Source organism: Anoplophora glabripennis, unplaced genomic scaffold (genome assembly GCF_000390285.2).
Source record: "Anoplophora glabripennis isolate ALB-LARVAE unplaced genomic scaffold, Agla_2.0 scaffold1105, whole genome shotgun sequence".
Lineage (NCBI taxonomy): Eukaryota > Metazoa > Arthropoda > Insecta > Coleoptera > Cerambycidae > Anoplophora > Anoplophora glabripennis.
This window is the reverse complement of record NW_019417183.1, coordinates 47,295-73,880: the sequence shown is the minus strand read 5'-3', so window position 1 is coordinate 73,880 and position 26,586 is coordinate 47,295. Positions and strand designations below refer to the sequence as shown.

The window sequence follows — 26,586 nt, the reverse complement described above, 5'->3', positions numbered from 1 at the left end:
ACATTTTGCCTATACAGGGTGTAACTAAATAAGTGTAAAACATTTAAGGGGGTGATTCCTCATCGAAAAAAAAATAGGATCTTTCATATAAAGAAACTTCATTGGAGCATCCCTTGTTAAGATACAGCCCCTTAAAGGGGGTACATAAAATTTGTTTAACAATTTTTTTCACAAGCACTAAACAAGTTACGATATTGAAATTAACCTGACATTTTCTACTACCAAAAAGACACTTAGCCAGTAATTTATTTGGTTTACCCCATGGTTGTAAGGGGTGGAAAACGCAACCCCTAAAATTTATTTCCAACGTAACTTTTTGTCTTATTATTTGTTTACCATTTAAAAATTTATTTCCGATAGCCTGTTTCATTCAAAAAAAAATGTCTCTTGAATTTTTTGCCCAAAATAAACCAGTTCGCAGCAAAAAATTATTTTACGAACAAGATACATATCGCCATTAAACGAAAATACGAAACTAATTTATCTAGTAGGCCGCTATTAGCGATACTGACAATTTATTTTTTAGTTTTTCTACATGTTGTATGTTTTGTTATTAATAAATTAGTTTTGATTATTCCCCTTTAATCATTTAATGCAGGTAGTAACTACAAAATAACAGTAAATCCAGTTCGCATTTATGACGATGTATCTCTGTAGTTGTTCGTAAAAAAATTTTTTTGCTGCGAACTGGTTTATTTTGGGCAAAAAATTCAAGAGACATTTTTTTAGAATGAAACAGGCTATCGGAAATAAATTTTTAAATGGTAAACAAATAATAAGACAAAAAGTTACGCGTTGGAAATAAATTTTAGGGGTTGCGTTTTCCACCCCTTACAACCATGGGGTAAACCAAATAAATTACTGGCTAAGTGTCTTTTTGGTAGTAGAAAATGTTAATTTCAATATTGTAACTTGTTTAGTGCTTGTGAAAAAAATTGTTAAACAAATTTTATGTACCCCCTTTAAGGGGCTGTATCTTAACAAGGGATGCTCCAATGAAGTTTCTTTATATGAAAGATCCTATCTATTTTTCGATGAGGAATCACCCCCATAAATGTTTTACACTTATTTAGTTACACCCTGTATAGCTAGAACATATATTTTTTAAAATCTCACTGAAAACACACTTTCTTCTGGCAATGCAATTTTACATCATGCTTTTGTAATATTAGTTTGTGATTGAATTGTGTTTGTAATATTTACAATTTACTTAAAATTATATAATGTGGTAATACATTTGACATTATGTGGTTTTTTCTTTCGTGTACAGGGTCATTTACATAATATTCTACTCCCCTTTCTTTCGCTCCCAACCCTTCCTTCTAATCTTTTTTATCACGCAGTCACAAAGTAATAAAATTTGTATAAATACATATGTGATGAAAGTGCCTGATTCTCAACATTTATTTCAAGTTGAAAAAACTTTGCGGAAAACCAAGTATAATAAATTATTATATACAGGGTGTTACAAAGAGTAGATAAAGTCGTTAACCATAGATTCTTTGAACGAAAATAATAGAACTTTTTTTATACTTACCTTTTTGTGTTTAGATACAATGTGTCAAACTTAAATTAAAACATATTTTCATTAATAATTCTGTTGCCTATTAATTAATTTTATTAAAAAAATTGAAGCAGGAGTAGACGAAAAAGGTCGCACCAGCCATTTACTATCGCAACTTTTTACAGCGCACGCTTGTGGTTCAAGTTTATACAAAGCATTCTTTTCTTTAAGTTTTAAGGCCTATTTTTTGAAGTATTGCAACCTCTTGGTTATGTGATCGGAACATATTTGTTTGCATTATGTTTAAAGCTCGACATTCTTAAAAAAAATGGTGCATTTTGAAATATAGACATTGAGAAGAGTTTTAATTTATTGAAGTTCCAATATTGGAAAATTAAATAAACATGACACTAAAAACATAGTCAGTAAAAATAAAAGTTCAAAATGTCTGCCACCTTCATGTATGAACTTTTGGATTCTATTTATTCTAATTATTATACAAAATTTAGAAATAGCGATATTTTGCAATTTAGGTATCTATTTTATGAACGAGATATGTTCCCGTATGAATGGACAAACAAAAACTGCGTATCAAATTTTAATGAAATTGCTTTAACTATTTTCTTGTCATTTAAAAAATACAAGAATTTTATAGTTATGACAACTCGCATCTAAAACTTCCAAATACATATTTATAGAAACTTTTGATTTGTAACAAAATCTGGAATTAAAATTTGACCAAGCATTTTAATTACACTCTTTATAGAATATTTACTTTTTTAAGAATAGGTACAACCATAAAAATATTAATTATTTTATTTTACATTAAGACGAGAAGACAATGAAAAAGAGAAAATATTTTTATTGTTTCTAATTAACAATTTTACATTAACTCTACAAACTGCCTTCTATCAATAAAACAAAAGAATAACAAATTTGTTTTCGTACACACTTACTAACGTATAAACATAACAATATATTTTACAATTATAATAAACCAAAGTTAAGATACATCCTCAGGAATTTTAACAACAAAAGTGCAAATTGACTGCTTCATAATTAAAATTGCACCTCCCCTTTCTCTTAAAATGGTAACATTAGTGCCGTGAGCTAGTTTACAAATACAATAATTTGTAGAACATGTTTCATTATAACTGTCTTCACATCTCGCGAAGTCTCTCTTAAATAAATTTATGTAATACTTTCTGTATTATACCTACATATGTACAAATATAAAAAAAAATATCTACAAAACATATTATGTTTCTAAACAATAACACAGTGATCCATTATTTTGTTTTCGAATGAGAGACCACTAGGTACAGGATGACCCTATATGTTTTGAATTTTAGAAATTAAACAGTATCACAATATCTTTGTGTGGTGAATTGGACATAATGTTCCATTCAAGTTGCATTTTTCTGTGTGTTACTAGTTTTACTTTATTTCTTGTTACACCAAAGTAATCTACTATAGGATTTACAGTACTCAAGACTACTTTATTTAAAAAAAATGAGGTAAGGATCAAAATATATAGAACCATCCTGTACATATTTTTTAAAAAATGTTTAAAATATATACACTGAAACTACTTTGTAAATATTGCGATATTTCTGTTTTATATACAAGGTGTTTGAATACTTTATGCCATAATTATTTTTATGCCATGTTCATTACACTGAGGAAAAAATCTTACTTAGGATTAATCGGGAGCCTTAGTTTTTTATGTCACGAATTGATATAACATTGAAAATTTAATAATTGATTTTTTTCATTTTCAAAATATTTGTTTTTCAGAATTAAATAATTATATGTATATCATAAAAAATTTTTTTTGGAAAATATTAGTGCTTGTCCAAAGTTGTATTTAATATTAAGATTGTAATACTAATGATAAAAAAAATTGGTTTTTAAAATCAAATATTACTACACTATTTACAATAGCGAAGAATTTACGGCGCATGTGGAGTAGAACAGAATCAGCCATTACTGTGCATACATAGTGTGAGGTGTGAATACGTATTATTATGGTGATATTAGGTATTCAAAAATATAAATTTTGTACTCGTTATATGTAAACATTTTACAATAGAAATAACAGAACTAACCCAAAACAGTATTAAAATTTATTATTAATTTATCATATTAACTTATTATGGGAGGTGAGAATTTCCAACACAACGAATACAAATTTTATTTTACTGACATTTTACTGACAAAAAGTTTTAAGAATATGTTTATATGTTATGTATTTCTTTTTTCTTATTAAAATATATGTACCCATCTGAATATAATGAATATTTTTTTTATAAATTATCTATACCTATCCATGTGTATACAGTATGTCTACTGAAAAGGTGTTGAATAGGAAAAACTTTCCTACTTTTCATTTTATCGAAAAAAGTTACTCTTGATAAAAAATTTTGCTGGTTCTTAAAGTAAGATTGGAATAGAACAATTTAACATTTCTTGTACCGGGTGTTCAAAAAATTGAAAAAACTTTGAATGGTACAAGAGTAAAGTGCACTTATTTGTGAAGTTATCGAAATAAGTTACTTGGAAAAGTTATTCAAAAGTGAAAGGCAATCTCTAATACCAATTTTCGAAAAAAATGACCTACTTTTATTTATTTGTAATCATTAAATTTATTTTATACAAATTAAATTATTCAAATTAACAATTCACAAATTTTAAAAGTTTATTTCCTCAGATACACTGCCACTATAATTATTTAGTATATGTTTTTAAACGGACAAGTAATTCATCAAAACTTCTAACCTCATCTAAAGATATTGAAACAACGGCATCTCTAATCGCATCCTTTAATTGATCAAAATTGGAATCTATTAGAGTTGTGCGATAAACAGTTTGTTTCAGTCGACCTCATAGGAAAAAATCTGGACTATTAGGCGGCCACTGAACTGGTCCTTGTTTCCCAATTCATTGGTCTGGAAATGTATGGTCTAACCATTGTCTTACACTTGCCGAATAATGTGCTGGGCATCCATCTTGTTGAAAATTAAACAAATTTAATGATCACAAATAAATAAAAGTAGACCTATTTTGTCGGAAATTGGTATTAGAGATTGTCTTTTACTTTTGAACGACTTTTCCTAGTAACTTATTTCCACATCTTCACAAATAGTATAAGAAATGTTAAATTTTTCTATCCCAATTTTACTTTAAGAACCAGTAAAATTGTTTATCAAGAGTAACTTTTTTCGATAAAATGAAAAATAAGAAAGTTTCTCCGATTCGACACCGTTTCTGTAGACATACTGTATATATTTATAGACAATTAATAAAAAAGAAATAAAAACAATATTTAATATTATTATTTATTAACTCCTTTTAGCTCTTTAAATTATTTTTTTCAACTAAATATAGTATTTTCCGAGACATGTTCATTCAGATTAACGTTATTGCATTATTAACTTCAAAAAATCTTTAATTTGCCGAATACAAATATACAATTTGATTGTATTTAAAGAATTTTATTTCTCACAAGTAAATTCGTTCGCCACTGCAGTTTCTGTAAGATTTTTTATCGGTTTACGTCTACCAATAACTTTGAAGATGATTTCCACTTTTGTTAAAATTTAAAAAATATGTGAGTCAAACACCCCGTACAATAAAAATGTGACGTTTACATACAGTAACAAAAATCCGTCTCAGATCTAGCTTCAACACAAAAAACAATCGAACAGAGAGTAATATTCACATTTTCCGGAAAAAGAACTATTCACAATACTTTCAGTTATTCTGGAAATTCCTACTTTTGTCGCTCATGTCGCAGGGACTGTTGCTGTCCCTCCCGGACGCGCTGTCCCTGTAATCCATGGCGGTGGACGTCGCGACGGCGGCGCTAGAACTAGTCGCCAAATTGGCTATATCACTAAACCAAGTCCCCAGGTTCAACCGCTCCGGCAGAACCGGAAGTGGTTTTCATATAACGTGCGCCGGAACCGGCTCGTTTCGAAATTCGTCGTTCTTCATGATGACGCAGACGGGCCTCTTCATGGTCTCGGGACTGGGCGACCTCCTGGGGAACGCCGGAGGACAGATGTTGCAGGGGACGTTGTTCATGCCGTTGGAAAGGTTACCGATGGGCCAGTTGATGCTCGGGGGGTACAGGGGGCTGTTGCTGTACAGCAGCGCTAGTTCCGCCGCGAACTTCGTCTCGTCTGGGTGCCTGAAGGGGTGGTACAGATAGGGTAAGGGTGGAAACAGTGTCCTTGGCAACTTGAGGTGCTCCGAGTCGTGGTTTAGTAGATGGGGGAGACCAGAGGCTGTCGATATGGGGGGTACTAGGCTGCGAGGGATGTTCGGGTTTTCCAGGTGTGTAGGGGAGAGAAGGGGAGATATGGAAAAGCCGAATTTCGGTTCCTTTTTTAAAAGTGGCTTCGGCTTTCGTCTTGGACGGTATTTGTAGTCTGGGTGTTCTTTCATGTGGAGGGCTCTAAAACAAACGAGATCGTTGTTAGTATTTATACAATTTAAACGATATAATAATTGACTTAGATATACATATATTAGTCTAAAGCTGTTTGTTTTATTTTTCGCCACACTGTACATGAGTGGTGACGTCATCGATATTTTTTTGCATGTTTTGATAGTTTTTTATTCTCTTTCAAAACATATGAAATTTGTATGCCTTTGCGAAACGAAATTTTTGAGAAAAATTGAGAAAACAGCCTTTGACTTTAGTTTACAGTGCTCACTTTCTAAATCATATCAAATAGAAGGTGCTGCAAAAATAATTTTACATATTACTATCTGCCATATATCGGTTTGTTTGTAATTGCTATCATCTTTCAACTTACAAAATGAATGATTTTAATGAATTAGTTGATATACAGCAGGTTTGTTATGAATGTAGAAAAAACAGTGTAGCAACTTTACATTTATATCGACAACGTTATCTTAATAGAATTTTTTCTAACAAAAGAAAGTTTAGTAAACTTGAAACAAATCTAAGACGGTTAAGGTATAGGAAAAATATGTATGTAACAATAACTTAGTAATATTAATAAACAAAAAATTGTACAATAAAATATTAAATGCAAACAAAAAATGTAAAATGAATAGTAAAATTTAAAGTACTGTTCAATCTGTTGTCCATTTCTTTCGATAACACAGCCACACATGTTATCTATAGTATTTTTGCCTCCTGATCACGAATACGGTGTCAGAATTGAGCTATCACAAGACAGGAATTTCCTAACCTCAAAAAACAGGTCAAAAATAGCAAAAATTCACGAAAAAGTGCTAGGAAAACTAGAAAAAAATTTTTTTTCTATATCCAAATGTTCATATATATAGTTAAGACCCCGCCGAACCTGAATTAGCGGTCAGAATTGATGGTTCCTTCTCTAACCTCAAAAAAACGGGTCAATTAAGGTCAGATGTCACGACTTTTCAAAAAATAACAAATTCGGGCTTAATTTGGTGTACGAGGATATTCGGGGTCGCTAATCACGAATCCGAAGTCAATTTTGCAAAATTCAAGATGGCGGATCCAAGATGGCCGACCAAATTTTCAAAAAATAACAGATTCGCATCAAATTTAGTATAAGGGGTTTTCGGGGTCGCTGATCACGAATTCGAGGTCAATTTTGCAAAATTCAAGATGGCGGCCGACCAAATTTTCAAAAAATAACACATTGCCGCCAAATTTGGTATACGGGGGTTTTCGAGGTCACTGATCACGAATCCGAGATCAAATTTACAAAATTTAACCCGTGAATAGATCTTTTACAGAAAAAGAAAAGATATAGCCGAAAAAAAGTAGATTAACACATGATTGGGTACTCAGATTATAAAGTAAAATATTGCGAAATGAGTTTCGCAATTCTGACCACGAATACCCCGGTAATACCCCCGGTAATTAGCTACCCCAAAAACCCCCGTATACCAAATTTGCTGAGATTCTGTTATTTTTTGAAAATTTGATCGGCCATCTTGGATCCGCCATCTTGAATTTTGCAAAATTGACCTCGGATCCGTAATCATCGACCCAGAAAACCCCCGTATACCAAATTTGGCGCGAAACTGTTATTGTTTGAAAATTCGTGATATCTGACTTTAATTGGACCGTTTTTTTGAGGTTAGAAAAAGAACCATTAATGCTGACCAAGGATTCACGTTGGGCGGGGTCTTAACTATATAGATGAACATTTGAATAAAAAAAAAATATTTTTCCTAGTACTTTTTCATGAATTTTTGCTATTTTTTACCTGTTTTTTGAGGTTAGGAAATTCCTGTGATGTGATACTTCAATTTTGACACCGGATTCGTGATCAGGAGGCAAAAATACTACAGATAACATACGTCGCATGAAAAGTACAGACTACTTTTCTTTTTTTTGTGTGGCTGTGATAATTCGCATCTTCGAATTACACTTTAATTTAACGTTAAGTATTATTTATTTCGGAACTAATTCAGTCTTTCAACTGATCAATTTTATTCGGCGATGTTAATTAGTTAAACTTTGTTTTTTACGAAACCCTAAAGAAAGATCCACTAATAATATTTTTGAACCTAGCATACCACACCACACATTAATATAAAATCGATTTTGAAAATTTCTTTCTCTTTTAATTCTAGGATTATCATCACTCCAATGGAGTAATATATTGAGGTTAAACATGCCATTGTTAGAAAAATTACTTTCATCTGTTCATAGAATCAATTTCGGGAGGCTGGGATTATTATTTGCATTATTTAAGTACAAAACTGTTCAGTCATTTTCATGAAGATGTTAAACTAAATTCACCTTGTAAGGAAACAATTTATGTTTATGTAGAATTTTATACACAACGTACTCAGTTAAATTATGATTCCTGGCTAATTCCCGTTGGAAGTATTCGGATTTACTTGCACACTTAAGAGTAAATCTAATTCTTGATTTTCATTGCAAGTATATCTTAAAGAAACTCTTCTTCTTTAGCATACTGTCTTAGATTTGCTTCCTGTTTACTAAACTTTCTTCTGTTAGGGGAAATTATATTAAGATAATGTTATCGATGTAATTGTAAAGCTGCAACACTGTTTTTCTACATTCATAATAAACTTGCAACATATCAACTTCTTCATTAAAATAATTCATTTTGTTATAAGTAAAACTTGAAAGGTGATAACAATTACAAACAAACCGATATGTGACAGATAGCAGTATGCAAAATTGTTTTGATATGATTAAGAAAGCGAGCTAAACTAAAGTGAAAGGCTGCTGAAAGGTTTCTCATTTTTTCTCAAAAATTTCGTTATGCAAAGGCATACAAATTTTATATGGTTGAAAAGAAAATAAAAAAATCAAGCAAAACGTGCAAAAAAATTTATCCAATCCCACTAATGTGACAAAAATGTAGGTGTCCAATAATGGGTAACCGAGTTATTGCTTGGGGCCTTTATAATCAAGTATCACAAATACTTGGACTGACGCCTTTACTAAATGAAGGTAAAAGTACAGTTAATTTATATATAACCATGTTAACCAGTGACGGAAATACTGGCACATCACCTCACTAAAATCTCATAAATTCAACGCCACCAAGTACTTTAGAAATTACGTAAACGTGTTTTTTTGCTTTTCAAAAATATATATTTATTTCATTTTACTCTTGTAGGTACTCTTTCTCTATTTTCATTTTTTAGCTAATTTAAATAAATTCAAAAATTTTTCTAAAAATCCTATAGAGTCCAACAATACAAAAATCTAGGTTTTTTAGTATGCAAAAAATGTCTGGCCACATAGGTAAGATTTTCAAATGATGCTATTGGGGATCACAGCTACAACAACTGATGATATTACGTTAAAGAACTACTCTACAGGGTACATATCCCTACTAGCCTTAAATTACACCCACAATATCTAGTAAATACCAAATTATACCAACAATATCTAATAAATACTAAATATTATCATTAAAAAAGTAAGTAACATGCTATAATTAAATTATGTAAGAACTTTAAAGAAATAATAAATTCTTATGGGTATGAGGTTTAATAAAAACAATGGGAATTGTAAATTTTCTCAGAAAGTATCTATTAAATATTTAATTTTTATCCCACCCCCTTGAAAGTAGCCCCCTCTTATATTATACATTTATGCCAACGTAGTATCCATCAGTCTGAGAAACACTCATGGAACGCCTCTTCGGATATCGTCTTGAGCATGGTTTGCGATCTTGCCCTTATCTCATACATTGTAAAAAACCGATGTTCTTTGAGTATTTTTTTTGTTTGGGAAATAAGAAAAAGTCACAGGGGTCATGCCCGGAGAATATGGTGGTTGCGGCATCACAACGGTTTTGTGTATTGATTTCTCCTAATTATGCAAAACTTGAAGGTACGACATATTAACTATACGACCGGGTAGTAAAACTTCGTGATGAACAATTATTATTTATATAAATTTTAATTAGTTCATTAAATTAATGATTGTAATAAATAAAATTTTGAAATAATGATAAAATTAGTAAAAATTAATTATGTAGTCGAAGAAAACGGTAAGAAGGATCTTCACATTTGACCAGATCTCGCCTCATTTTCGGTGTCCTCTTGGCCTTGTATCATTGTAGCATTGTATTGTAGCATTTGTATCATTGATAAACTCATGGCTGATATCTTTAATCTGTCATTTCGTCACTTAAAACCTCGTTAAAAACACCGAGGTAAGCCTTACTTATTCGTTCGGTTAACACAAAGTGTGGCAGCTGCCTAAAAATTGACAGTGCTACCAATACATAAAAAAAGAGGATTGATTTTCAAGTGGTTTCCCTTTAAATGGAATTAATTAAAACAAAAATTATATACAAAACACAAAAAAAACTGAATTTTGAAACGATATTAACCTAGTTATATTGTCGGCACTTTTGACATTGTTTCAAAAATTTTATTTATTCTGAAAGTTTTATTTGACTTTCCTGAATTGTATTTGCTTTTATTTAACCAATTGTTACTAAATATATATTTTTTATATACCTAAGCAGAATAACAAATATTTCATTGGGAGACGAAATTATTTAATGATTTTGGTATGTTAGGAATGTACGTATTTGTTAATTAATAATATTTAGATATAACATTATTAATTTCTATTTTAATTAGATACTTATTAATTAGGTACTATCTGTTTACTAGATAATGCTTGTATAATTGAATGTTAGTCGGGGCATGTAGTCCGTATAGAGTAGCTGCAATATCATCAGTTAAGAATCTTAGCTATGCGATTAAATACTTTCTACATTCCTAGATTTTTAGTATAAAAGAACATTGATTGACTTAATCGTTTCGTGAGAACTTAGTTAACCTTTTTGTTTTCATGGAATTACCAAATTACCAATTTTTACAAAGAGTACTTTGAAAGCAAAATATCGAAATACTACTACAAATTATGTTTTGACAGTACTCTTACATTTTTATTGACAATATCAAGGTTTATACAACCAAATATGCAATTTTCTTATGAAGAATAGCAATATAATTAATTAATTTGGACAGTATCTGACTTTAATTCATGTGAGAATTGCATATTTAAATATCTGAGCTTTGACAGTCAATGAAAGTAAAAATTTCCATTGTTCGGTCTCGGCAAGTTTTTCGTTAGCAACTTCCATAACTTTGCACTAATTTGACCGACCATGTATCTCTTGAGATCGAGATAACCGAGATCTATACCTTTAAGCCTAATTCTTTCAGTCAAATAAGCATATAAAAGGATATATTTGAGACGCTATAGATTTATTTGTTAATAATTTATATTTCGTGAGCGAACTTGAAAGGCGCAATGAAAAATGAGATAATAAGGAGCAGAGATAAATGGTATCTAAATTTGCGATTCTTACATTAACCTTATTTTAAGGATACTGATAATTTTAAGAATGGCAATGATTGTTTAAGTATTTAAACAAGACACGTTTCAAATAATTTCTTATTCTCGATATTATTAATTAACTTTACTTTCATTGTTGTGTGCTTACATATTTTTATCAGCAATTAATCAATATAAATACAAAGTATATTGGAATAAACAAGCAGCAGATACACATCTTAGATTTGTATGTGTGAATTGGTCAAATTATCGCATTCCTTATCAATCAGATTGTAGATATCTAAAAATTCTTAAATGACTGCGTAAATCAAAACATGTAAGACTACAGTATAATAAAAGTCAATTGCATTATCATTATTCCTGAAACGGCACGTAATTATTATCTCTATTATCTGTTAGAAGGGGCTAGTAGACCTTTTACGATAACATTATTTCAAATTTGATGAAATTTACTATTTTAACAATACAGTAATTGCTACTACTTCATATAGAACATCGTTCGTTTGTCGGAAGTCATAAGTGTGTGTTTTCTGGGCACTCGAGAAAAAAATAAAATGTTTAACATTTTTAGTTTTGATAAAATGATGTTTTGCTTCATTTATTACAAGCATACAAACTAAGTTTTACTGTACACTGTTATATGTATAATCGAGACAAAAAAAATTTAAAAATTCAATTATACTAAAAAGGAATTAACTCGCTTTGAAGTATGATTATAATAATTTCATAGTAATAATTATCACAGCCCCACAAAAAAGGATCAGATCTGGTATTCGGACCCATATATTTCCATGTATTTTTTTCCGCTGAATCCGAATCTGTCTTCAGATTTGGCCCAAAGGGGCTGAGTTTTCGGGAAAATTAAAAAAATAGGTCAAAATTCACAAAAAACGTCCTTTACGATCGACGAAAGTTATAAAAAATCAAATTGTTCTACCAGCTCACTAGACGTATGATTTTTTACTCGTTTAATTCCAATTTATCATCATAGAGTCAGACAAGCTAGTCCAATTTCATTCAAAAATAGAAAATAGATCAAAATGCTTAAAAACGCAATTTTCATGGCATCATTCGTGTAGCAGAGTTCTGGATCAATCTTTTTATCCACCCACCCATTTATGAATCCATACACTTTTCTATCCAGTCGTTCATGCATGAATACGCATATTTATTCATCCACCTGTATCACCTATAAAACCCAACCATTCACCCATCTATCCATCTACTTTTTTTACTGAGAGATGAGATAACAGCCTAGAAAATTGAGAATGCAATGAAACTTGTAGAATACTCTACTTTCTAAGCAAAAGAAAACGATATCTACAAATCATTCTTATTTTTGTTGCTATAACGTGTTCTCTTTTCTTCAAAGGATCTATGCAAAGGGTTACGCTTTCGTTTAGTTTAGTTTAGAAATCACATTTTTTTCTAATAGCTGTATCTCTTTCAAAAATAAATATTTTTTTATGAAACTTGGTGAAAGGATAGCTCTTGGTGAACCAAATAAAATAATATTTCAAAATTGAAAAATATTTTATAGTTTTTCGAAAAATAAAGCGTTTTTGTAAAATACTCATAATTCATAGGCCGCCACATCTTTAGGAACGAGTTTCGGCTTAAATTTTCTTTAATAATTACACTGTTATGTGCAAATATTGCGCAAACTTCAAATCGATTTCAAATATCGCAAAACACGATCGAAAAATTGTTTTTTTTTGGGCCATAAAACTTTTATTAACTTTTTGATTTCAATTCGCATCAAAACGTCGATACTACCATTCGAAAGTTGACATTTCTTCACGAATTTAAAAAAGAAGTCTGTCTACGACCAACAGGGACCGAGAAAAAATTTTTTTTCGAAAAATCGCCACGACCTCATTTATTAAGGGCTGAAATATACACATGTTATAGTTCAATAATTGTACTTCAATATAAAAAATAATCCACAACGATTGGGACCATTTTCTTTCATTAAACTTCATTTTTATGGATCCCGTATATTGCTTGCTCGGCTCGATACGTTGTGAAAATTTAGTATGCCGTCTTTAGTAAAACAACATTCATCTGTAAAAAGCACCTTGCTTGTAAAATCTTATCTTAAAATTGTTATCTTGTGCTATTTGATGTCGAAACCATTAGCAAAATTCCACACGGGGCTGAAAATCATTGTTATTTAATGTCTAAACCCTTTGTACATGATAGGGCTGTAATAATTATTTCCGTAGTACACGGCACACTGTACTGTTAAATACATCCACTTATCGGCCAATGTCGAGAGTACTGTGCTTCGAATCTTCCCCAACGAGGTTTATGATGTTTTCTTCGTTGTCGAAAACATGTTGCGACCTTTCTCGACAACGGCTTTCATATGTCAGGTGGTCATTCCTGGTATCCCGACACTTTTGAACTAACTTTAGCACTGTTCTACTGTTGGTTGTCGTCTGTTACGGTAACAGACCGCATACAAACGACAAGTCACATTAAAATTGCGCTGACACCATATCTGCTAATTCTTGATCAGAAAACATTTTATACTCCGACTAAGTAATACTGCAACACACAATTAAAATACATATGATATACTGACTTACCATAAAATTTCCTTGACTGTGGTAGTAAAGTGGAACTTCAGCCAATTAGAGCAGCGTTCCATACGTGTAGCGAGTCCGAAGCATTCTGGCCATGCACGTGCACAAGATGCACAATTTTGGCTTACATTTATGGTTAATTTAGCATTTACACCATCAGTTGCTTAATAAAAGTTGCTCATTTGCCCTCTATTACCTCTATTTTTATAAAAGCATTTTTGACAATATTGCCTGACATAACTGCCTAGCAATTTAGTTTTATTGGATAATATTTGTCATATATAATTTTTAATATCCTTTTTGGTAATATTTGAATTTTATCAATGCACAAATTTAGCGCCTGCCTAATCTTTGATGTAATACGTCATTGCGACTGTACCAAAGCGTAGTAAATATACTATGCTAGATAATGATTTGATAAGATAATAATCTTGAGTCGATTTACGTTAAACAGTTGTTTAAAATATTTAAATTTTCAGAGAATAATTCTTGGTGTTGTAATTATTTCATTTATTTGTTTTCCCCTTTTTAGGCGGCTGTTAATATACTATACAGGGTGTTCCACCTAAGAGGGATTTTTCTGTAATTCTGTAAAAAATAGTTCTAATAAAAGTTGTCTGGAATCATGTGTGCCAAATAAAAAAAAATATCTTTAGCTTTGCAGGGTGTTCCATTTCGCGTGAGCGCTACATAACTTTATTATTTTAAATTGAACACCCTGTATATTATTGCGATTTTGAATTCCTTGGTAAATATTAGGTAGAGTTTATTAAAAGTTCATGGTGTTTAAAACTTGCCGTTTTCGAGATAATTAGTTGTTTTTAAAAAAATCACGACCAGCTCTCTAAATGAGGGTAGATAGTGCCTAAACTTATCTTTAACAGTTTTCCAGAAAATTCAGGTTCTTTTCTAAAGTCCGAAAAAGTAGCTATTTAACAGCATCAAAAAGGCCTTGCAGTTGTATTAGTACAATGTCGATACATAGGATTGTACACAAGCACAGCACAGCACATCCTTATCGCATCCAATTACACCAAGAGTTACTAAAAGTAGACTTTCAGCGGAGACTGGAGTTTTGTCAGTGGGAACTTGAGATGTTAAATCAAGATAATGAATTTTTTCTACGGGTCATGTTCTCCGATGAAGCTGCTTTTCATAAAAATGGTTTCCTTAATAGTCATAATTGCCATTATTATGATACAGTAAATCTTCACCAATTCCGGTCAATTCATAGCCAACGATGATCTTTGAACGTGTGGCGAGCAATTTTGGGAATCTATGTCATTGGACCATTGACCAGCAGTTTATTTAAACTTTTTAACAAACACTCTAGAAGATTTGTTAGGCGACATTCCTGTAGCTACACTTCGAAGAATGTGGATGCAACATGATGGTGTTCCACCTCACAATACCGCTGCGATCGTCAGTTTTTACACGAAACTTTTCCCAGCAGATGGATTGGACGCGGGGGACCAGTGAGTTGGCCTTCAAGGTGTTCAGAAATGACAAGTTGCGACTTCTTTTTATGGGGATTTATAAAAAGCAAAGTTTACGTTACACCAGCTACTACCGCGGAAGATATGTGACAGCGCATTACAGTAGTCTTTCAAGAAATTATGCCAGACATGCTCACCAATGTTGAACAGTCTTAAAAATCGAATTCGTTTGTGTATTAATAAAAATGGAGGATACTTCGAGCAATTGATGAAAATCAGCGGTCTAAGTATTTGTCTCCTTGTTGTGTTCCGAGTTTCAGTTTGTTTCGTTTTGCGTTTTGTTTTAGTTGTTTACTTTTGTTCGTCAAACTACTTTTTAAACATGCCAGTAAATATTGGCGCTGTCAGTCCCAGGCCTGATAAAATGTGAGAGATAAGTGGTTTTGCAAGGCCTTCTTGACGCTGTTACATAGCCACTTTTTCGGACTTTAGAAAAGAACCTGACTTTTCTGGAAAACTGTTGAAGGTAAGTATGGACAACATTATATCAGTCGAAAGGGCATTCAATTTTGCATTCACCCATGACAATTAATATGGGTCAATCCATTTGAAAAAAAAAGTATTTCAACTCCTAAGATTATTAATTGTAGGTCTCAGTGTTTTCGAGTCTGAATAACGTACACGTTCTGCTCACAGATGACAATATAGAGCAATTGCAAACTGCAGATTTTTCAATATTACGGTTTATACGCTATCTAGCCTCATTTAGAGAGCTGAAATGCTGATTTATTTTAAAAAACAACTGATTATCTCGAAAATGGTAAGTTTTAAATACAATGTACATTTAATAAACTCTACCTAATATTAACCAATGAATTCAAAAACGCAATAATATACATTGTGTTCCATTTAAAATAACAAAGTTATGTAGCGCCTACGCGAAATGGAACACCCTATAAAGCTAAAAATATTTTCTTTGCATGGCCTATATGATTCCAGACAACTTTTATTAAAACCATTTTTTTTATAAATTTTAAAGTTACAGAATTCAGAAGAATCCCTTTTATGTTCTTACGTGGAATACCAAATATATACTGTAAGTTTAAAAATTCATCTATAAGTATACTTGACACCTCGAAATTTTTACTTACTACATATAAAATTATACATTCTCTTGTATTTTATTGCATTTCTCCGAAAAATATTGCATTTACAGCAGTCATTCAACAATATTTTCATCAATTCTGTTACAAATACAATTCCGTGCGTGAAATATAGGAACTTATTAAAAATCTCGCCCGTACCACTTGCAACAAAGTCTCGGCGAACGCCAAGGAGCTCCGATTCACAATACACTATCTAAGCCAACATATTCAGCTGGCGACAAAAGATAATGCTCCCATTGTAAGGACACATTGAGTACCTCCTGTGATGCTATTCAGCGGGAGATTGTCTCTAGGCGAGTTCTGTCTCCAATACTATCAAATACAATGCCCCTTTTCACGCGCCACCTCCTTTTGTTCTATCCGAGCAATTGGAGTATTTACCTCCATCGATGCGATCAGGGCTGATGCCTCGCTGAAGGCAACACAATTATACTGTGCGAGTGTGTGTACGCGCGGCCGAATGACAATTGAAACAAACGACGTTCCTATTTGTCTTGGGGTTCGTACGTTAATAGATTTACGGATTTTCCAGTCATTTTATGCATAAAAAAAACTTTTAAAGGATTGGGCTAATCGGAGGATCGCAGTTGCTGTGATGAACTAAATAAAACAAATAGAATTGATACGGATTACAGCGATAAGAGATTCGGAAAATCACGGCAGTCATCGATGTAAAACCAGGTACCTCAAAAATTATAGACAAGGAACCTAGTTGAAATAAACCTCGACCTTCCTATTTGTCTTGGGGTTTATGAAATAATGGGCTCTTGAGTTTTTTCAAGCAAAAACTTTTATCAAGAATGTTTTTTTGTTTGTATCTTGCAAAATAAGGTATGTTTACTCTTACTCAAAATAACATTTTTGTGTTTTTGACACACCCTGTACAACAAAATTGAATTTCGTCATGGTGATTTGTGTTTTCTAAACAAGCAAAAACTTTTATCAAGAATGCCTTTTTTCGTATTTTTCGCTTTTTGGTCCATTTGTCCTCTACACTGAAAAAAGGATTTATTTGGACTAAATAAATATCGTTTGCCATGAACTAATCCTAGTTTTGGATATTGCCTAGCATATTATATTGTGAAAAGTAACTAATAATAAGTTCATAGTTTTGTAATAAATCTTATTTGAATGTTAATTTATTTTTAGTGTAATATCACATTTCGCCTCTTTATTATTAATCTACATATTTTAAGATGTAGATAACATAAGATTATTAGAAATATATCTTAGCTTAATGTGAACTAACAGTTTTTCAGTGAAAATAGGTTCTTTTAATATTAATAAATGAATGGTTTATAAAAAGTGAATTGTTTTTTTCGCTAAAATTGGACGTATTTCTTTCTTGATTAGTCTCAAAATTATGTACTTTCTCAAATTTAATTAAACTGATAATTAGATAAATTATCTAACTAAGTTTATAATTTTTGAAATGGTACATAGTGTTGAGATCTCACTAATAGAGAAGCACATGCGAGTATATACGATACTTTTATTCGAACATTTCATTTTTGCTAAAAATTAATTTTAAGATTTGTATTTTCCGAACTTATTATATACATACATGTATCGATCGAAACTACTTGTCATAGTTGTTGACAGTTTAATGATTAAAAATAATTGGCGGATTATTAAATTGGGTTTTATTTTAAATTTATGAAACTACAACAGCAACACTATGTCCTTATTTAAAACTGATTTTTTGACGATTATTACTTGTTTGACCCTAACTTCCACAGTTTCTGCATCCATTTTAATGATGAGTAAACGGAACACAGCACACGCACTCTGTAACTATATGCACATGTTATATTATGAATATGATCTAAGAACAACAAGAAACACAACCATTTGATATACTCGTAGTCCATACCGAGGTCCATACTAGCCTACTGAACTAAACAATACACTACAGGCACCTTGCATACATAGTCGCCATGACGGCGAAGATACGACTGTCAGGGGAGAACACAACTTGGTCACGTGATTGGAATAATTTTTAAATAATATATTTTACTATTGAACTGATAATAGTTTTAAACTATATAAAAATTTAACTTTTATAACCAGCTGGTTCACATTTAAGAAATTATATATTTGGAATAATTTTCCTTTAAAGTTTAATTGTAACGTTTGATAGACCAATATAAAATAATATTTATTAACTAAAAACGAATATAAATTTGTATTAAAAATTTATTGTTTTAATTCGCCTAATAAATATTCTAAAATCATAAATGGTTATATTAAATCTAATTTGTTAATTATAATAGACAAATCTGTTGCAAACTGTTTCTTTTTTTAATTCAAACAAATCAAATGACTTGTACTGAATGTAACTGGTTTATCTCAATGTAACTAGCATAAATGTAAACTAACTGCATTCAAAACAATCGATTCCTTTAATAGAAAGTAATTGTTTTTTCAGTGTAGTAAACTCAATACTCGGACATACTCTATACAGGATGTGTCTAAAGATTCTGTACAACGCTCCACCAGATATAGTATGGCGCAAAATAAGTCCATTTAACTAAACTTGCCTTAGTCCAATAATTGATGATAACGAAGCTACAAGGTGTAAAAGTTGAAAAAATAAATAACATTTGCTTTAATATCTTTCGATTACTTCGAGCTAATTTCGTGAAATTTCGTATCTGGGTTTTTTTTGGGATGAGAAATTTCATTCTAGAGGACGTCTCAAGCGACCATTAGGACGAATTTAAACTGCCAAAACTTTTTTAGGCTGGAAAAATCTTTTTCCCCAACTTTTATGCTTAAAAGTTATACCTTTGCTAATATCTCTAAAGTCAACCGTTTTCAACAAAAAGGCATTTAAATTTGTAAATGCATAAAAAAATTGATGGAAAAACATATCTTTTAAGACAGGACAATATTAATTAGTTATTTTTTAGATTTTTAGATCGTTTAGATTGATTACATTGTTTAAATTGTGTTAGATTGATTAGATTGTTTTCAGAAAGTAAGATTGTTAAATAAACGAAATTTAAAATTGTAGGTAATTGCACTGTTTCCTTTAAAGGCATATTTCTTGCTGATAAAAGATTGTTCCTAATTTCGTTTATCGGTGGGGTTCAAAATAACTTTTAAACAATTTTTTTATGCATTTACAAAAAATGCCTATTTCTTAAAAACGGTTGGCTTTGGAGATATTAGCAAGGTATATCTTTTTAAGCAGAAAAGTTGGGGAGAAAGATTTTTGCAGTCCAATGTAAAATACACCGTGGCACAAAAAGTTTTGCGTCCTACTAGTCGCTTATAGCGTCCTCTAGAAGATACAACGAAATAGTCGATAAATTCGAATTTCTCATCCCCCGCATACGAAATTTCACGAAATTAACTCGAAGTGGTCGAAAGATATTTAAGAAAATGTTATTTATTTTTTCAACTTTGACACCCTGTAGGTGGAGCGTTGTATAGACCCTTTAGAAGATACTCTGTATATCTATGTTTCCTAATAAAAGAATATTGAAGTTGTTACTTTGAAAGGGGTTTCTCTTATATCTTTAAATCCGCAAAAAATAAAAACTTCAAAATTTGTACACGAATAAATGTCAACTGTGCCTTAAGCAAAACGTGCAAATTGATTGACCTACCAAGTCACCCGACCTGAATCTTTTGGATTTTCATTTTTGTAGATCCATGAAAGCGCGAATTGTGGAAGTATCAAATCATCAAATTTCGTTTGACAATTTGATAATGGAGTTACATTTATTTTAGAAGTGGGCAATTTCAGCATTTGCTGTAATATTTTACATATTTTATTTATTTATTTAATTATGTACCTACTTTAGTCAATTATGTAGTAAATAATTTTTACTTTCTGTATTTTCTTATTTAGTTTTTAAACAACAGTTCATTGTTGTAAAATGAGAATTACAGGGAAATTAAATGAAACTTATACAAAAATGTATATCTAATGACAATTTTATTTTATAAATAAAATAAAGATACTGATACCTGACTTTTTTAATTAGGCATGTATTAAATTTGAAAAAAATGCTGGATCCAAAATTAAATAAAAAAGATATGAACTTATGTATTTAAATTCTCAAAAAGTTTTGTACATATTTATACCATCATTTTCATAGGTGGAATCAACTTAACAACTTAATGCCGCACACCTATAAAATCACAACTCTTGTCAGATAAACATAAAAACACTATAATAATTATGTCGTACGAGTATATTTAAAAATTCTCAATATTCCAACAGTTTTTGATAATGTTAATCCTATCTTTTGAATGTGCGATACGAGAATGTATTCTGTATTTATAATAATTATTATTATACTCCCTACAACTGTTCTTAAACGTTTATATCTTTAATCAACAGCCGTGCTGATAAATTTTGAATAAATTTGTACACCTTAAACTAAAGAAGAGGGAAGATATCAAAACAAAGCGTCTTTTATATATGAAGATAAAACTAGGGCGAGAGCAAATATCCGGTCTTAAGGGTTGCTTGAGATTACTGCATTTTATGTGATATACCGACTTATAAAAGCTTGACTGATAACAATACTGAGGTTCCATATTTAGATTGCATCGTTTATTTTGCAGGTAGACGCTAGAAATTAAATGTAACAAGAACATATCTAGGCTAAATATCTTTAGAATAAAATAATTTTAAAAATTTGGGGAAGTGATTAAATATCATATGCTAAAAGCACAATCTTGAATAAGATGTCACGAAATGTAGACTAATCATTCAGTAGCGAACGACTTTCATATTTTTTTTATAATTTGAATATGAAACTTCACATAGCATTGTTTTGATTCATTTTTTATTGGCATCTTCCACTGATTTTCGCTTTGCGTGTAGTTTTGCCCCACTCGTTTGTGCAATAAAAAATTTTTTTATATTTCTGTCTTAAATACCTATTAGTTAATCTTGAATACTATTATTTATTTTCAGTTGGTAGGTAAAAAGAATCACTCTTAACAAAACTGGATAACCTAGAAAGGTTTCTTTTACAATTTCTTTTTCTTTAGTAGGACGCGACGCATGGTTGGATTTTAAGGTACCCAGACGCGATTGTAACAGGGAGATAAATATTTTTATTTATTTGTTCATAAAATTTGTACACTATATAGGAACCTGAGTAAATAATTCCAAAATACTTTTATCACTTACTACTGATAAGTGTTTCCGTATTTGAGCGTTAACAAAAATAGTCCTCTTCTCACTTCTCTGAACACACATACACCTTTTGTGTACACGAGATAATGTCCTCTTTATGTTTATATAATACCAATTCTTTGTTTATCATTTTACAAATATTTCTTGGGAATAAATAGTACACCACAATGGTATTGTTGGAGACTTAAAGAAAAAATAATACCTGCAGCTGTTACCGTTTCAATAAAATCATTATTTCTGTGTGAATAAGCGCCGCGGAAGTATTGTGAAATTACTCAATGAGTCGCATTGTGCCTGGTTAAAGACGTCGCTTGTGTTTGTTTTGTATCGGCGATACGTTGATTGTTGACATTAAATTTGTACCCACTGTCACCAGCATTATCAGTAATGTAATAAGCAATGGGAAATCGAATTTATAGTGAAGCGATGGTGACATCAGTTTCCAGTTTTTTTTCCTAAGTAAATCAAACATTAAAATGACTACAAACAACTAAATCTCGAGCTACGTTGTTGTTTGTTTTAACTTTTTTACATAATTTTCATATTCCGAAACTAGACAGGCTAATACTCCCTGTAGAAAGTCGCAATGCCTTCTCGTAAATCGATAAACTGAAAATTATTTTGTTTTGCCGAATTAACCTGGGCCAGTTGTTTTCTCACCACATTGTCATATCACATTAAGTGTAAAGTTATCTTGCATATTCCAATCGTATAAACAATGATCAAGAAAGTGGCTGTGAAACTATGGATCAAAACGAATTGAACGATAGCTAAAAACTTTTTTCATCTCAAGGGTAACATTCTTGGTTTAATTTTGTTGCGGTTTCACGCTGTTTTTTATTAATTTAATTTTCCGGTAGATAAACTGGCTAAATGAGGAAAAAGACTAAAAAAGACACCGTGCTTTGTTAAGAATTTTATAGTTCTTTTAATAGTATATTAGTATAGTATAAGTTTCTTAAATGCGTCCCTACCTACTTTTATGTCCACTTCACGACTACAGACAATTGTTTACTTCGTTGGAATATGTAAAGTGACCGTAGCATAAACTAGATTAATGTCAGAAGTTATTGATACTGAAAATCACAAACTAAACACAGCACTTTAAAATAATTGTGCAAAACACTGTTTACTAAAAACTTGCGATGGTTTTCAAAAATATTTAAAATCAGATTTCTATTTATATTTTTTTATTTACAGACTGGTCCATATTCCATGGGAATTCAGGGTATTTCAGAAACTACTAAAGATATGATAAATCTGACACGACGTTCTCGAGTTCGATTTTCATGGCAAACTCGACTGTCAAATCATAAATTTGCTATCTTCATTTGTTTCTGAGTTAGAGCGTTTCTTGTTATTGTCACATTTTTGAACATGTCTGTATCTCAGCTGTTAAATAAGTTAGAATTAAAGTGAAAACTGTTCAAGACTAATTCTTTGGCGTAGAATTGAATGCCAGTGTTAAATTTTTAGTAGATCTTAAGATTTCGGAGTTATGACCCAAGGTTATATTTTTTTAAATGGAAATCGTAGCTAACCTTGGCCTTAAAAAATAGATATTTTTTTTTTGCTTTTTAGCAATATATCTCATACTATATTTATTTTTACAAACGCAGGAGATACGGGGTGTTTTATATATAAATTATATATGTTTTTCCTTTTTAATATGGCTGGCTATGAATATACATGTAAAACTATAATTCCCACTCGTATGATAATATAATACTAACGAAATTTTAGGAGATAGGTGGATGTAGATAGGAACAAACGGATCGATCAGATGGCCATCTAGATGACGTGATTTGAGTCCGTTGGACTTTATCCCTTGGGGTTTTCTGAAAGACATTATATTTAAAATTCCTTTTTACTCTATCTAGGAACTTCGACGAAATGTTGAAATTTCTTTTAATCATATTTCTAATAAACATTTAATGAATGCTACCGGAAGCGTTGCCAGAAGATGCGCGAAATGTGTGACAGTTGAGGGACGGCAATTTGAACATTTAGATGATGATGTAGGTACTTACTATTATTTAATTTACGTTTAATATTGTAACTTGAGTTGAAGTGGAATAAAAATTTGAAAACTCTGTCTTTTCTTATATGTAATATAAGATTTACATAAGATATGAGTTTTGTAAAAATAAGAAATATAGTTTTGTATGCATTTTCATAGCCAGCCATATTAAAATGTAAAAAAGGATCGAATTTATATATAAAACTCTTTCTGTGTTTGTAAAAATAACTTCAGCTTGTGATATGTTGCCGAAAAGCAAAAAATCTCAATTTTTTTAAGTCATGGCCAGCTACGATTTCCATTTAAAAAAATATAACTTTGGGTCATAACTTTGGAATCTTAAGACCTACTAAAAATCTAATACCGGCATTCAATTATACGCCAAAGAATTAGTCTTGAGCAGTTTTCTCTTTAACTCTACCTTATTTAACAGCAGAGATACAGACTTATTCAAAAGTGTCACAATAACGAGAAACGCCCTGTAACTCGGAAACAAATGAAGATAGCAAATTTCTGATTTGACAATTGAGGTTGCCATGAAAATCGAGCTCGAGAACGTGGTGTCAGATTTATCATATCTTTTTTAGTAGTTTCTGAAACTCCATGAAATTCCACCGAAAATGGACCAGCCTGTACATTATATAAGTATAACACAACAGCAACAACTATTTTAAGATTAGTTTTACTCACATTAGCAACGTATGGTTATTCATTCATTAGTTAATATTTAGTAAAGTGATGCAAAAATTATTAATTTATAAAAAAAAATCGATTTTCTTTTCTTAGGCTAAACTTTCTTATTGGTTGATTTCCCCCAGTTTAGCAGTTGTATATACATACTGTACTTATAGTATTTAAAATTATTTCAAGGTTCTGGAATTTTGATATTTGGAATGAGTGACGTATATTCAGATCATTATACCTGTAACTCATTGTAGATAAATATAAAATTGTTTTAGCAGGGCTTATTTGTAGATTACATATTTACATTAAGCATATTTATCAGTAAGACGGAGCTTTTGTCGAAAATATCATATTATTGATATATTACTTGTTTGCAATCAAGTTTTAATTTAAATAGATAGTAAAGTAAAGTAAAGTAAAGTAAAAAGTAAATAGTTTGTGATGATAAAAATGAAAATATTTACTGACTTTTGAATAGTTGAAATCTGGATTACATAAACAGACATAGCCAGATCTACAATAGAAGCGTATAATTTAGGAAAATCAAGGATATAGAGTTGTTATTTTTTTAAATTTCGGCTACTGTTGTTATATGTTTATTTTTTTTTAAAGAAATGAAGTCGTGGATTTTAGGCTGACATTAAGTGTAGAATATTTTAGAATTGTAAATCAATTTGGTTTGAATCTTGATCAATTACCAAATATGAATCGATTCATGTATGTAAGTATAGTGTTCTTTTTTTTTTTATGCTTATAAGTTAGTAAAATTGCTCGGAAACTTTGTGATTGATCTAACATTTAATGGATTATATTTGAGTTACAATTTTGTCACCCTGAATTTTGATCCAAATATAATCTGAATAGGTGTTTGCAGCTGTTAGGTAATAAAAAGAAACAAGAAAATATCACGTCAAAAGATATTTTTGAATAAACAGTTTAACCATACCAGTAGCCAATTTTGCTGAAACAGCTTTTAGAAATATTGAAAGTAAGACAAATTCTGTTAGACAACAAAGTGAAGTTACACTACAGTAAAAATCCATATATTCCTGTAATATCCAAAAAATTGAGGAAAATAGGTACCTACCTAACTTCAACATTGGAACAGTTTTTCAGATAACTATTACTTTATGGACTTTATTGTCAAAGACAGACCCAAATTATTTTTTTTCAAAATTCAAAAAATTGCATTTATAGCATACTTTGTGAATGCTATAAACATTATGTTGGAGAGACTTGTGAATATAGTCCAGACAGTATGTTTCAAAAAGTCCATATTTGGGTGTATTGTATATTCACGGAGATTTTTGGCTTTTTTGCTTTCAAATATCACTAGAAATAAAAAAATTTCTATGCGCATAAAAAAAACGTAAGCTTAATTTTTGACGGCACAATATTCAAAAAAATTCGAAAAATATCTTATTTTTCTTCCTATTTAATTATGTATCTTTTCAAGAGTTGATTTTAGGCGAAAATGGAAGAGGAAAAAATGTTTGTAATCAAATTTATTACAAAATATGACTAGTTGCAAATGGAATCAATGAAATCATGATTATTATTATAAAAATCGAAAAAAATCGCCAAAAATGGGGTTAAAAACATTACTTTTTAGGGAATTTTTTTGTGGCCTTTAAATTGGGTATAGGACCTTTATACTTTATGCTCAAGAAAACTTCATGTTATGTAGAATAATCACACCAAATTTCATCAAATTCGATTTGCATAATAATTTTGCAATCCAAATTTTGAAAAAAAATTGCAAATTTTCAAAATTGTGCACAGCAAGAACCAATGCCCTTAGATACTTGAAAATTTAAATTTAATCACATATAGAAGAGCTCTCAAACTTTCAAACGTTTTTAAAAAAATTCGAATCCGTCAATTAGGAGAGCTCTGCAGCTTGTTTAAACATTGGTCGAATTTTTATACTTATAAACATTTAGAATAACTTTGTGAATATTGAACCAAATCAATTTTTTTAAAATAAGTTTTAAAAGTTCTTGGAAATACGCTTCTTTAAAAGAAAAACAGATCGATTATTCAATTAATTACGTAGTTATAGCCGATGAAAGTAATTTTTTTTCAAAATCTGGATTGCAAAATTATTATACAAAATCTATTGAACCGATTTTGATGAAATTTGGTGCGATGATTCTACATAACATGAAGTTTTCTTGAGCCAAGTATGAAAG

At 30.7% G+C, this 26,586-nt stretch overlaps 1 protein-coding gene across 1 annotated transcript in view; it reads right to left on the bottom strand.

Annotated features, from left to right (window-relative positions):
• Positions 1–5,449: 5,449 nt before the first annotated feature.
• The window catches only part of LOC108915765 (transcription factor SOX-14-like), a 31,102-nt gene continuing 9,965 nt past the window's right edge, over positions 5,450–26,586 (bottom strand). The window contains exon 2 of the mRNA XM_018721887.2: positions 5,450–5,963. Coding sequence (XP_018577403.1) covers positions 5,450–5,963 — 514 coding nt within the window. The remainder of the gene's footprint in view (positions 5,964–26,586) is intronic.